The 13,173-nt window shown below is 60.2% G+C and overlaps 1 protein-coding gene across 1 annotated transcript in view; it reads left to right on the forward strand.

The window, feature by feature from the left end:
• Positions 1–13,173, forward strand: part of EVL (Enah/Vasp-like) — an 82,933-nt gene that overhangs the window by 58,490 nt on the left and 11,270 nt on the right. Inside the window, exons 4-6 of the mRNA XM_006766606.2 lie at positions 8,999–9,062; positions 12,467–12,522; positions 13,110–13,173. The exon at positions 13,110–13,173 is cut by the window's right edge and continues 5 nt beyond it. Coding sequence (XP_006766669.1) covers positions 8,999–9,062; positions 12,467–12,522; positions 13,110–13,173 — 184 coding nt within the window. The remainder of the gene's footprint in view (positions 1–8,998; positions 9,063–12,466; positions 12,523–13,109) is intronic.

The raw sequence follows: 13,173 nt of genomic DNA on the forward strand, positions 1-13,173 counted from the left end.
GATCGGCGTGCCATTGATCCACACACCAAGACAAGTGGTGCTTTGGTTAATTTTCAGACGTGAAAAGAGTTAGGTTCAGTAACCTGCCCAAGGTCACAGAGTAACTGACAGAGCCAGGACTCCATTTAGCTCTAAGTGGCTTCCAGTCCACGTGCTCAGAACAGTGCCTGGAGCCTGGTGAGCAGGCAGTAGGCGGTGGGCGCTGCTGCTGCCAGCATCTGATGCTTCCTCTCCCGCACAGCCCAGGGGGGTGGAGGGGCGTGGATTAAGTCCCAGGGAGGGAAAGTGACTCTGCTCAAGGTGTAGAGCCCCTAGAATCGATACGCTAATTGTCTGGGAAAGGATTTGGATAGGCAGGGCCCGTGTGAACCCTGAGTTGGGAGAGGAGATGCCAGCCATCAGATGACCTTACTAGGCAGTGAGTGGGGCTCTCCAAATTCCTTTAAAGTCCAGCTTTGTGCCTCGCAGACTCATTCGTGTTTTGCACAGTTGGCAGTTTAGTCCAGGGAGGTGAAGAGGGAGCAATCAGTATCCACAAGGGAAGACTAAGGGAGATGGTGCCTGGCCCCAGCAGGTCGCTAGTGGGGACACAGGGCTGAAGGAGGCAGCGGGGGCTGGGCCAGGCAAGTCAGAGTGTAGGAGGCCTCAGGTCCCCAAGCAGGATTTCCCAGGGGAACCAGCGGCTGGGGAACAGCACGGAGGAGCTAAGCTTTCTGTTTCACGTGAAAGCAGGGGCTCAAAGGTACGAGCCTGGGGCACAGAGACCAGGTGGGGGCTGTCGGAAGACCCCCAGTAGGAGAGCATGCGTCTGGGATCTAGGCAGGGCAGAGAAGGTGACCTGAAAGACAGTCTGTGGGAGAAACAGCACTTCCTGCTGTCTCTGTCCCCTCTGGGGAGAGGGCGGAGAGCAGGAGAAACCACAGTGGACCGGGAAGCAGCCATGGCTTTCGTGAGAAGGTGCTGACTGGGTGTCGGACAGGGAGACTTGGAGGTGATGCCGAGTTTGGGCACGACCCACAGACATTCTCTGCACACTTTGTGCCAGGCCCTGAGCTCCCCTCTCGAGGAGCTCACGGTTCAGGGGGGTGAACTGCAGCTCCATGTGGGCAGTGAGTGCAATCCTTAGGACAGAGCAGGGGGCTGGGAGAGGACCCGGGAGGGCTCCATAGGGACAGAAGCCCAGCCTGGACCCCAGTTACTCCTGTGGGTCCTGTGGGTTTGCCAGTTGGGGAGGTGCAGATGAGCTTCCTGGCAGGTTGAGGGATCCGTTTCCTGCGGGCCTTGGATGGTCGTGCTGGTAAAAAAAACAAACGGGGCTCTCGGAGCAGGTTAGGATAGCAGGGGTACAAGGGTGAGGAAAGCTAGGCCAAGGAACAGCCCGCAGGGACGCCTGGATGGCCCCAGGTGGAAGGGGTAGCCCAGCTGAACAGTGCCGGGGTGCTTCCTTTGGCCGGTCACCTGTTCCCTTTGGCTCTGCGCCCACCTGTCTCATCCCATCGCCCACAGGGGACCAGAGGAGAGCCGTGGCAGGAGGTTTCCTCTGGCAGACCCTCCCCCGGGCCCCCAGGGCTCCCTGGAATCGGGTAGACAGGAGGGTTCTGATAGGTTAGCTGGGAAGCCGCATTAAAGATTGAAGCGTGAAGCCCATCTGACGGGCGCCCGAGGATCGGTTTCCCACTGCAGGAGCCAGGCAGCTGAGGAAGGAGAGGTAAGTGGCCAGGATGCGAGGAGCGCGCCTCCCGGACTGCGCCCAGGGGCCTGCCCGTAATGGTCAGCAGGGAGTGGACCTTCCACTGCTTCTGCTTCTGCCACTGCGACTGCACCGTGCTTTGCAGAGTGAACTGTAGGTGACGGGCGCCTCCCTCCTTCCTGCTCCCCAGGGCCCCTCCTTCCGCCCCAGCTGTTGGGGGTTGGGGTGGGAGTGGGGGGAGGGTCATGCACTCTGGACCTCAGGGCCAAGTACCTGCCACTGGCCCATAGAGGGTTTGGAAGCTGTTTACACGCAGGCCTTGCAGGAGGGGCGGGCGGAAACAGCAGCGTGCAGACGGGGCCTGGGGACATGAGGGCTCTTGTCCCGGCAGCACCGGTCACGTGAGGCGCAAGTGGCCTTGGGCGAGTCAGTCGCCCTGTCCGAGCCTCAGTTTCCCCATCTAGAAATAGGTCTGATGGGCCCTGCCCTGGATAGGTGAGCAGATTAATCAAAAAAATCATGCGCAGGAGCTTTGTCACACCGTCGGGGTGGCCGGGTTTTATTGCACTTCGTTCCGTTTGCGATTCTTTAAAGGCTTGTTGTGTGTCCTGAACTGAGCTTATTGGGGAGGGGAGAAACAGCTTCACTAGGAAGCTCACTGGCCTGACAGAGCCTGCGGGGGGCCTCCGGGCTGGTGGCCGCGTCCCAGCCTAGAAGCTGGGAGGCCTGGGTTCCAGCTGCTCCCCCAGCGTTTAGGATGTGTTCCTCCCTCAGGATCCTCTGTACGAGGAGAGGTTCGGGAGGGAGTGCTGCTCGCTGGCCCCGGGTAGCACAGCGGCCTCCTGCCGCCCTTGTCCCAGGGAAAGGACTGTCCTCTGGCCACCAGGTGGGCGCTCCTGACTGTGGCCTTGGGCTTTAGTCCCTCTGGATTGAGTCCCTGCCTCTGCACATGCTGACCTCCCAGGCCCACGGGTCATGCAGCCATTGGTCACCCTGGGGTTGCACGGACACTGGTGGCCCGGGGGGCGGGGGACAGATCTCCCGCGGGGTTGCAGTGGGTGATGCATCAAATGACTGCTGGTCTGAGCTAACCAGGCTGCTTCCCACTTCAGCCCACTGCGAGCCTGCACTCAGTAGCTCAGTGGTGAGGACCGGGCAGAGAGGGCACTAGAAACACCCCGGGGAACGTAAACAACAACGAGCCTGGTGTTCAACAAGGGAGGCAGTCGGAGTGTGTCCGCTGCTCAGCTGGGGGCAGGGGGTGCTGCTGGGCGCAGCATGCTGGAGTAGACACAGCCCTGGACTGGGTGACATTCGTCCTGGGCACGGTCCCAGCTCTGCCACCAATGCCTGTGTGGCCTTGGCAAGGTGACTCTGATTTGTCGGCCCGCATGGTCACTTGCTTGCTTGGCAGCAGGAACCTGGAAACGAGAGAGGAAGACGTGCTAGGGAATTGGCCTGGGAAGGCTGCCTCCCCCCATGTCAAAGTGTGGCTGTAAGTCAGTCCAAAATGGAGGGGCCTTCTTGATAAAGGAGAGAAGCCAGCCAGAGAGATGGCAGAGGGGGAGGGGAGCCACGGGGCTTGGCCCTCTGCCCAGCCCCGACCAGGTGGCTGTCGTGTGCTGGCCAGAAATCCCATCGAGCCTCACGGAGCAGGTGCTGGATCCTTTGTCTCGGGAGCTCCTGGGAGCTCAGGTTCCGTCCCTTCCGGAGGCCCAGGGGATGCCTTTCCTATGGAGGCTAACTCGAAACCTGGCCGTCCCTCTGTCCCAGAGGAGCGGGGGGCCGGTGTCCCCGAGCCTCATAAATGTTAATGGATAGGCAGGAGGATGGCCTTTCTCAGGAGGAGGTGTCAGCAGTGCCCCACTGCAGGCTGTGCCCTGCGCCCACCAGTCTCAGGGGGCTGGGGCCCCAGAGGGCTCTTCCCTCTGTGGGGACTCTGCCATTAGTACAAGGTAGGGCATCCTTCATTTGCCTGATGTGGAAGTTGAAAAGAGGGAAGTAATCCCACAGTCCAGAGATAGCCACTGTTACCATTCTGGTACATTTTCTTCCTTGTCCCTCACACTGCAGAGATTTGGAACCCAATGGCCTTGGTTCCATCCTTCTCATTTTATAGGAAACTGAGGCCCAGAGAGGGGCTCCCCATAATTACGTGTGGCAGAACTCCAGCAAAAACGGGGGTCTCTTGGCTCCAAGTTCCCTCTGCGGGGGTCTGTACAAACTGGAACAGTCCGGAAGAGGCCAGCCAGGAATGGGGAGAGACTGGGAACGGGAGTGAGGGGCAGCAGAGGTCTGGAGGGAACACAAGCACTGTTCTCACTGTCCAGCGGCCGCCAAGCCACCAACCCTGGAAAGACTGACCATCTGTCGGGTCCTGCAGGGACCGCTGGGGGCGGTGCTAGCGAGGTGGGTCTCAGCGCACTGGGAGGAAGCCACTGGCAGCTAGAACCGCCCTCCCCTCCATGATCAAGTCCCATCACACTTTCAGCCCTCCGCACAGAGGCCAGACCAGGGCAGCCCGGGAGCCTGGGACAGGCACTCGTTTGCACACACCTCACCCAAGCGCTCCAGGGACGGAGCACCAGGGCAGGGACAGGCGGGAGGCAGCATCAGGCAGACCCACAGCCTCACTTCCAGAGGCCAGCAGGTGCTGAGAGGCTGTGGCTCCTGCCCGCCCCACCCCTCCCCTCCCTCTCTCCCCCGTGGTTCATGTGCTCAGCCCTTCCTGACCCTCTGAAGGACCCTTGCTCCTCCCCACCTCTGCCCACCCTTCCTTCCTCTGGAGGGACGTCCAGCATGTGCTTCAGTGCCCTGGGGTCACACGCGGCAGTGGAGGGCATTGGCTTCAGAGCCTCTGCTCTGGGGCTGGAGCTGGCTTCACTGGTGACTTATGTTACCAGCTTTCCAGCTTCTCGTGGAGAAAATGGAGATGAGTGTGAGGATTCCAGGAGGGCTCTCTGTAACCTGCCCAATAAACTTGAGTTCTCTTCCCTTTCCCTTCCCACTGTATGCATGTTCCAAGTGCCTCCACCAGTGGCCTGCAGTGTCTCACCTGCTCTCGAGGCTTATGGGGCGCAGTCCCAGCCCAACCAGTTTCCAGCGGTGAGAAGAGCTGTACAAATGTCACCTGCCCTAGTCTCCACAGTTGTCTGGAGAAGCGCAGACCATTCGCCCAGGGCCCAGTCATTTATTTTCAACAAATATTTACTGAGCATTGACCAGAGGCCAAGAACTCTGTTGGGTGCTGGGAACCTGGAGAACAGAACAGTCCTATCCCTGACGCGTAAAAGGCAGACTCTGGAGGTGTACAGGCTGTGTCCTGGGACGAGGGCCCAGCGCTGGCAGAGTCCCTGAATGGCGAGCGTGACCTGGGCCCGCCTGCCCCCTGCCTGCCCCAGCTCTGCAGCGTCTCCTGGAGCCCAGCCTCCTCTGCTCTCCCCGCCCCTCTCCGTTAGACAAGGGCAGCTGTCCTGGGCATGATCGTCCCTCTCGGTGGGATCCTGTGTCAGATCATGGCAGAGATAGGGATGGAAGCCTTTAGGGAGGCTGCCTGAGCTCATTACCACCTGCTCACAGGTGAGAAACTGAGGGCTGCCTCCCCAGGCCTCAGGGCAGTCCGGGTGGGGACACACCGCTGACCAACACAGAGGTGACCTCAGACCTCCTGGCCCCACTGCCTCCTTCAGTCTGGCCCACGTCAGTGCCTCTGGTCAGCCAGGCTGACTCTCGCCTGGGTCTCCATCTGTGGCTCGGGGTCAGCCCCCGCCCAGGTGGGCTCATGGCTGGAGTCTGGCCCAGCGACCCCCTCCCCCAGTGTTGTTTTCTCTGCTGTGTCCCCCAACTTCAGTCAGCTCCCAGATTCAGCAAGCTCATGACACGAAGGCCAGCATCATGAGCCCCATGGCACTGGGCCAGCCCCCTCACCTCTCAGAACTACCACCACTCACTCTGTGTCCCTCCGGGGTGGGGCGTCCAGCTGGGGAGCGGACATTTGGTGGGCTTAGGGAGAGAGGCAGGTCTGTGCGGAGGCGGGCCCAGAACAAGGGCTGTGGGGTGGGCTGGAATCTTGTTCGATGGAGCTCGGACTGAACCCCGTACAGGTCAGGCTTGTGTTTCCAGAGCGTAGTGTGCACTGTCGTGTGGAGAGCAGACAGGAGGAGGGAAGGTGGAAAAGGCTCCCAAGGTAGAGCGAGGCTTCACGGGGGGCAGATGCTGAGGCAGCCACATGGCGATGGATTCTGTCGGGTCTCAGACACAGCAGCTGTGGGACTCGGTAACTGACGAGATGTGGGCGGAGGAGGAGCTGGGTCCCACCCGCTCCCTCGCCTGGATCCTGGAGGTGGGACGTGACTAGAGGTGACTCCGTGACACAGGAGCCTGTGGCCTCCTCCCTGGCTTCCGATGCTGCACCAGGAAATCATGCAGGTGACTCAACTCCGGGACAGGGAAGTGGCCACCAGCCACCAGTGCCCCACCCTGAGATTTTCTCACTGGGGAAGCACTTATACAAATGTCTGTACCAGCAATTTCCCAAGGGATCCCAGACAGTTCTGGGGGAGCAATCCTTCTCCCAGTCTCCCCACCCTGCCTCTGCCAGGGGGCAGCCAGGCCAGTGGGGGGAATCAGCCAGGAGACCGTCTGCTGCAGGTACCGTGGGCCACTGGGCCGACCCTTCCACAGGGACTGTACAATGTTGAGGACACTCAGAGCTCAAAGCAGACTAACATTTCTTAGTTTAAGCAGAATTCATGGAAGGCCTTATGCAACCCAGTGTTGTCTCTTCCCTCTGTGCTAAGATGCCAGCTCTCTAATTTTAAAGCATGTCTCAAGTACAAGGGCCAGAGCCCCTGGGGACAGCGAGAGCCCCTGTTAGATCCCCCACCTCTGGAGGACAGGCTGGCGGGGGGCTGGGAGGAACCGAGCTCTACAGGCCGATGAGGGACCCAAGCACAGGATCAGCACAGACCGCTGTGCGGACGGCTGGCTGCCATCTGGGGTCCTGACAAAGGTGTGGCCAACACTTCCTGTAACCAGGCCAGTGCAGCAGACGCAGAGACCTTTAAGCAGCTAGTATTGCCCGGGTGTGAGACCTCAGTCCCGGGGCCTGGCCAGGGTATTGTGGACTTCAGGCGCTAGACAGGGTCTCCGGGACAGGGCCTCAGCCTCCAGAAGGGCAGCCTCCAGATTCAGGCCGTGGGCTCAGCAGCAGAGACCACGGCTAGGACGCCCTCCCTCCTGCCTCGGCCAGGATGTGGGTGGGTCAGAGCTGGGGGACCCCTGTCTGCTGCGTGAACACCAGGCAGAGGCTGTGCACCCCTGAGGCTGCGACCCTGGGATCCTGCTCTTTGACAGCGGGCCAGCCGCCCCTTCTGTGTTCTTCCTCCTCAAGCCGGTCTCCGTCCGACCCCGCAGTGTGGTTGAGTTTAAGAAAGAAAGTGTGTTTGGCACGTAGTTTGAGTCTGGCTTCACCGCCTGCCATCTGTGAGGCCCTGAGCGAGTCACTCCCTCGTTCTGGGCTGTTTCCTCGCCTGGTACAAGCGGCGCTGTCAGGTGGGGCTGGGAGTTAGAATCAGGGCTTTGAGGAGAGCTGCTGCGCTGTCATTGCTGCTCTCATGTTCCTGATGACCAGGGAGGCTCCCGGGACCTGAGCCTGGCCCGCTGGGCAAGGGAAGAGCTTTGTCCCTCGGATCTTTTTAATTGAGAATGTTTCCTTTCTTTGTTAAACTTTTCAGATTTTCTAGTGTCTGTTAGACCGAACATATATTACATGTTATTTATAGTCAGGAAAATAAATGTTTTAGAGCACATAATTATGTGTTAAATAAAGAAAAAAAAAAGTATTTAGAGACAGGGAAAGAACATAACACTTATTTCCTACTACAGCCAGATCACCACGCCAGGCATCATTAGTCACCTCTAAAAAACCCGCAGGCCTCTCCCCTGCTGCCCCCAGAGCAGGCCTGGCAGGTCCACCAGGGAGTTTTCCTCGAGTGCTGGGCGGCCTCTCCTCCTCCCACCCAGCCTGGCCCCCACCCACCATCGGGATCCTCCACCCCGGGGCGGGCAAGCCACAAAGCATGGCTCAGGAAACCATGCCAGAAGCAGAAGATGCCGGGGCCCCGCACAGCAGAGTCTGAAACTCAGATATGGAGGCTAACAGGGGGTCTGGAAAGGGCTGTCAGGCAGAGAAAAGCATGCAGACCATGCTGCGCCACACGGTGGAGGAAATAGTGCCTTCGAGGGGTGTGGGTTTGGCACCCCAGAGTAAGAAAGCCCTTGCTCACCTGGAAGGCAGTGGGGTGCATCCGAGTACCTGCCCGGGAGGCACACGGGGTTCCTGTGCTGGGCAGGAGGCTGCCCGCAATCAGAGGGTCCGTTTCAGCTCTGAGATCCTGTCACCCTACCCCACCGGGCCCCTGATCTGGGGCACAGCCCGCTCACCCCTCCTCTGCCTGAAGCCCCTCCAGAGGCCTTCTGCACCGGGTGGGTTTTGTCTCAGGCTGATGCTGTCACCTCCTCCTGGGGAGGAGACAAGCCCCTGCCCCACCTAGTCAGCGAGAAAGAGACCCGCTCGAGCCCCGCCCCCTCGCTAAGACTCCACACTTCCCGTGACACCTGAGCTGGCAAAGGGAAGGAACAATCAGCTCTTTCTTGGGTCGGGGCAGAAGCCTGGCTTTTCTTATAAATGTGACGGCATCAGCCCTGTGTGGACACGGGTCACGCGCAGGCCTCCCCCTGCTCCAGGCCCTGCCTTCAGGGTCCAGGGCAAGGGTGTGGCCTGGGAGGCTCCACAGTGACAGCTCTGCCTCCACCGGCCACTCCCACCCCACAGCTGCAGACCCAGAGGTGCAGGCAGCCCAGGGCTGACCCTGGCTGACACTTACCTGCACTAGGGCTGTTCCTTTGCTCAAAAGTCGGAAGAAATGGGTCTTCGGGGTTTGATGACGCCAAGTAAGTGCACTGGCGATTTTAGTTACAGTGGCTTTGGGGGACAGTGGCAAGTGAGGAAGTGGAAACGACAAATGTGGTTAGAGAGGCATCGGTAGCCAGAAGGGGTGATCTGCACCATGTGATCTACGCCATCCCACCTATTGGCTCCGATGGAAGAGCCACATGAAGGGTGAGAGAGGTGACTGAGCGGCTGAGAGGGGGCCGGCTATTACACAGGTGTCAGAACCCCTGTCGAAAGGTCAAGGACGCCTCATGGGACCGACCAGGAAGGGAGGGCAAAGACAGGTCCAGGTGTGTTTGCTGGGGCCTTTCTTCTCCACTAACCACCGTACTCTGTGCTTCTCTGCCCCACAGGCCCGTCCACCCAGCGGCAGGTGCAGAATGGCCCCTCTCCTGATGAGATGGACATCCAGAGAAGGTAACGCCCCCACAGCAGGGCCCAGCCTGGTGGCCAGGGCACCGTTCAGCCAGCGCAGGACACGCCGCAGCTGGGGCCAGGACTCCCAGAGGCGCCCGCCGGGACTGGGAGCAGGCCTAAGCAGAGAGGAAGAGGGAGCCAGGCCATTGCTGCTTTGCCAGGGGGGTGAGCGCCGTGGTTTCACAGAGAGCCCCAGGCCTCCCGTCGCAGCCCTCGTGAACCAGGCAGTGTCCCGCGGGCTGTGCTCTTAGCTAACACGCCTTCCAGGTGTATGAGGAGGTAGTTGGCATGACGGGAAGGGATTGGGTCACGTGGCCAAGGCTGCCCGGGTCTGTCTGACTGAGGCCCTGGCCTTGGCACGATCCTGCACCGTCTCCCCTCACTCTGTATGAAGGCCTCGTGAGACCTGGCCCTACCCCCCTCCACTGGAGGCCTTGGGCAGGCCACGGCCTCTCTGGAGGACCTCAGCCCCCTGCCCGCGCAGCTCCCAGGAAGGTTAAAGTGGCGGCGGCCATGAGAGCGCTGTGTGAGCCAGGGCCAGGGCCGCAGCGATGTCCTTGTGCGGCCAGCCTGTGGAGGAGGCAGCTCCTGGGGGGCAGGGCCCTAGGATGGCACCCCATCCGCTCCGAGCTGCTCCTACAGTGTGTGAAGTGGGAGGAAGGGCAGTGCTGTTGTCCTGACGTTACAGCAGAGGTCCTGGTGGCCAAGGAGAGCGTGGCCTCCCAGGTCACGTTGCCAGGAAAGGCAGGGCCAGGGCTTGAACCTGGGCGGCCATGCCCTGCAGGGCCCTGCCTCTCCGTGAGGCTTTGCATCCAGCCTGTGGGAGCTGCGCCAGGAGGTAGGCCTGGTCCCCACCATGCTCCCCAGCTTCTGGGAACGGCCAGGACCCCAAGGGCTGTGGCTGGATGCCAGTAGGGCCCCAGGCTGGGGTGGGAGGGATGTCCCAGCCTCGCCTGGCCTGAGGCTCCCTCGGGGTGTTCTCTCCAGCCTCTTCCTCCCCCTGGAGGGAAGGACCTCTGAGCGCGCTGCTCTGACGTGTACTTAGGACCCTCGGCAGTTCCCAGACCTTAGTTTCCCATTTGAATATGACGGGGATTTTCTTTATTTTTCGTTTTCATTCTTTTTTTGTGTCCATTTTTATTTTCTTTTTAAGTTAAAGTTTACATCAGTATTTTGTATTAGTCTCATGTACCGCATAGTGGTTAGGCAGTCGTGTGATTACAAAGTGGTTCCCTCCGTACTCCCAGAAGCCACCTGGCAGCATCCAGTTCCTGCAGGGTGACTGCCTGTGCTCCCTGTGCTGTGCTCTACATCCCATGACGGTTCTTAACTCCCGAGCTGCACTTCTCGGTCCCTTCTCCTTTCTCACACAGTCCCCAGCCCGCTCCCCTCGGCATCATCAGTCCTCTGTGTCTGTAAGTCTGTTTTAATTTGTTTGTTCGTGTATGTTTTCGTTAGATTCCGCATATAAGTGAAATCATGGTATTTGACGTATTCACTGAGCACAGTCCCCTCCAGGCCCTTTGCGCTGTGAGGATGACAGTGTTAGTTTAGTCCTGGCTCTGCTCAGGTCAAGCAGTGAGTGGGGGAGGGAACGCGCCCTGGACAGACTCCTTTGCACTAACTCCCACGTTGACCGACTCCTCAGGCCTGTCTCTGGCCTCTCAGGAAAACGGCAACTGTTCACCAGGGCTCTGCCCCACTGTACCCCCCACTGCCCTCAGGGCAATGGGAGGACTTGCCCAAAGGAGGCAGGAGTTAGAGGCAGAGCCAAGTACCTGGTCCAGCCCAGCTCAGCCGCCTGCCAGGCCCCAGAGGGCATGAGTGAGCCCTACCAGATGGCGAGAAAAATGCACCAGGGGCATGTGGGCCTGAACCGACCCTCCCTTGGCTCTCTCAGAACTGGTTGAACATCACCACGCTGCGTTGTCTTAACCCACCACCCAAGTCCAAGGCGTGGGCTGCCACTGGCTGCAGACAGTCAGTGTTGCCAGCAGTCAGCTGTCCGCAGGCCGGAGCGCCCCTGGAAGTCAGTCTGTGAACAGCAGGAGGCAAACTACAGAGCAGGGGCCCTGCTGGTGCCTGCCGCTTCACACAGCGAGCGGGGGCTGACGGAGCCTGCACCGGGAGCTGTGATAAGCGCAACCCGATTTGTAAATACTTCCAAACACCTCATTTTACTGAGGGCTCCTAAGTATGAATTCTGCTGGGCAGGGTGGAGTGTGGGGTGATGTCTCGGCAGTTTAGAAGGAGAGGCTAATGGAGCTGCTGCTGGGAGTTGTTCAGACACCTTTAATGCCAAAGGGTCTTTTCTGTTATTTTTTAGGTTCCAGGTATAACTCTTAAAAGAACTCCCTAGGACAGGTGATAGGATGCTTATTTTATGGAGAAGAATCGGAGGCCCACAGAGCCAGGAACCCCAGAATGGGAACCAGAAAGCTCCCTCCCCCTGAATGGTCTTGGCAGTAAACGGTGATCTTCCTCTAAGATGCGAGCGGCTGCACTTACTGAGTGTGGGACCCGGTGCCAGGCACCAGAGAAAGGCCAGCTCGCCGTGCACAGGGCGCAGACGCACGGCCCACAGCCCCCCTGCCATGCAGACACAGCTGGCCTCCAGCTCAGCCTCCCCTGAGCCAGGTGGGCATCGAAGCGCCCTGCCCCCTGCTGCACAGCAGGCATTTAGGGTGGGCGCACACCGGTGAGGCTGCTGCCGTTCCTGGCCCACATGATTCCTGAGCCCCCTCCTGCTCCCGCACCACCGTCCCAGATTCTGCGGACGTGTTTGTGAGTCAGTGTCCTCACTCGACCGGCCTGTGAGAGTGCGCGAAGCTGCTCTGCCGTCAGGAGCTCGGTGTGGGTTCCCCGCGAGGCTCACAGTGCACTGCCCGCACCACATGGCCCTGCCGTGAAGGCCAGGCCTGCGGCTACATCTGCTGAAAAGAATGAGCACGTGCCCGCGGAGTGTCCGCTTCCGACAACCCCCAGCGCCTGGGAATGGTTCCGGGACTTAGCCAGGTGCCATGGGGACAGGACATTTGAGGTCGGGTCGGCTGAGGCCACAGGCACAGAAGCCAGGGGGCCCGTCCAGCCTAGAGGAAAGCGTGGTCACTCGTCCACATGGCGCCCAAGCCTTCGTGGGGGGCTCCCCGTTTAGGGGTGCCTGAGACTCAGGAGGCTGCCGGCACCCACCTGTTTAGAGATCTTGGACCAGTCACGTGCCCCATCTCTGTTAAGTGGGGGAGACAAGCCCAGTGGCCATCAGAGCCAGGGAGGGGATGGGGGAAGCTCACTGTGACCCCCGCGCCCCCCCCAGCCCAGGGCGCACAGTGGGTCCTCGGGAAGAGCCGCCAAAACCCAGCCTTGCAGCCTGTGCTCCGTGGACCCCTGGTTCTTTTGCTTTTCAGACAAGTGATGGAGCAGCAGCGCCAGGAGTCTCTGGAGAGGAGAACCTCAGCCACAGGTGAGAGCCCGCAGGCCTGCTCCCCATACTGCTCGGCGGCACCCCCACCGCAGTGGTGCCGTGCGCATCGGGCCTCTGTGAAGAGCTACATAGGTCTCAGTGTGCCAGTCACCTTCGATGACAGTAGGGGACCCAGAGAATAGGAGAGAGTGGGCGGTTAGCTCAGCTTGGTGGCTCCTCCCATCAGCCTCTGGTGCTGGATGTTGAGGGGAGATAGGGACAGGGGACTGACCAGCACTCAGCATTGCTCCCTGTCATGAGGCCAAGGGTCACTCACAGTCGCATCTCAGGGACCAGCGTCTGCTGGTGCCTAGGGTGGTGCAAGGCACAGAGAAGACAAGGGTACAGTCTGAGCCACCAAAGACCTTCCTCCCCCTGGAGACCCACCATTAGAGCGGGACACAGGTAGCTGAGCTCAAGGGGCGTTAGACACTGTGGGTCCAGCCAGGGGACTGGCATAGGGAGTGACCGGAGCAGGGCCAAGCTCACCCCAAGGGGATGGAAGAGGCAGCCTGATCTGTCCCTCCTCCCTCCCAGGAAGCACAGTGAGGGCTAGGGACTAACTGAGCCCCTCTGTTGTGTTTCAGGACCCACCCTCCCACCGGGGCACCCCTCATCTGCAGTCAGCGCCCCCCTCTCGTGTAGTGGGCC

This window comes from Myotis davidii, unplaced genomic scaffold, assembly GCF_000327345.1.
Source record: "Myotis davidii unplaced genomic scaffold, ASM32734v1 scaffold60, whole genome shotgun sequence".
Taxonomy (NCBI): Eukaryota; Metazoa; Chordata; class Mammalia; order Chiroptera; family Vespertilionidae; genus Myotis; species Myotis davidii.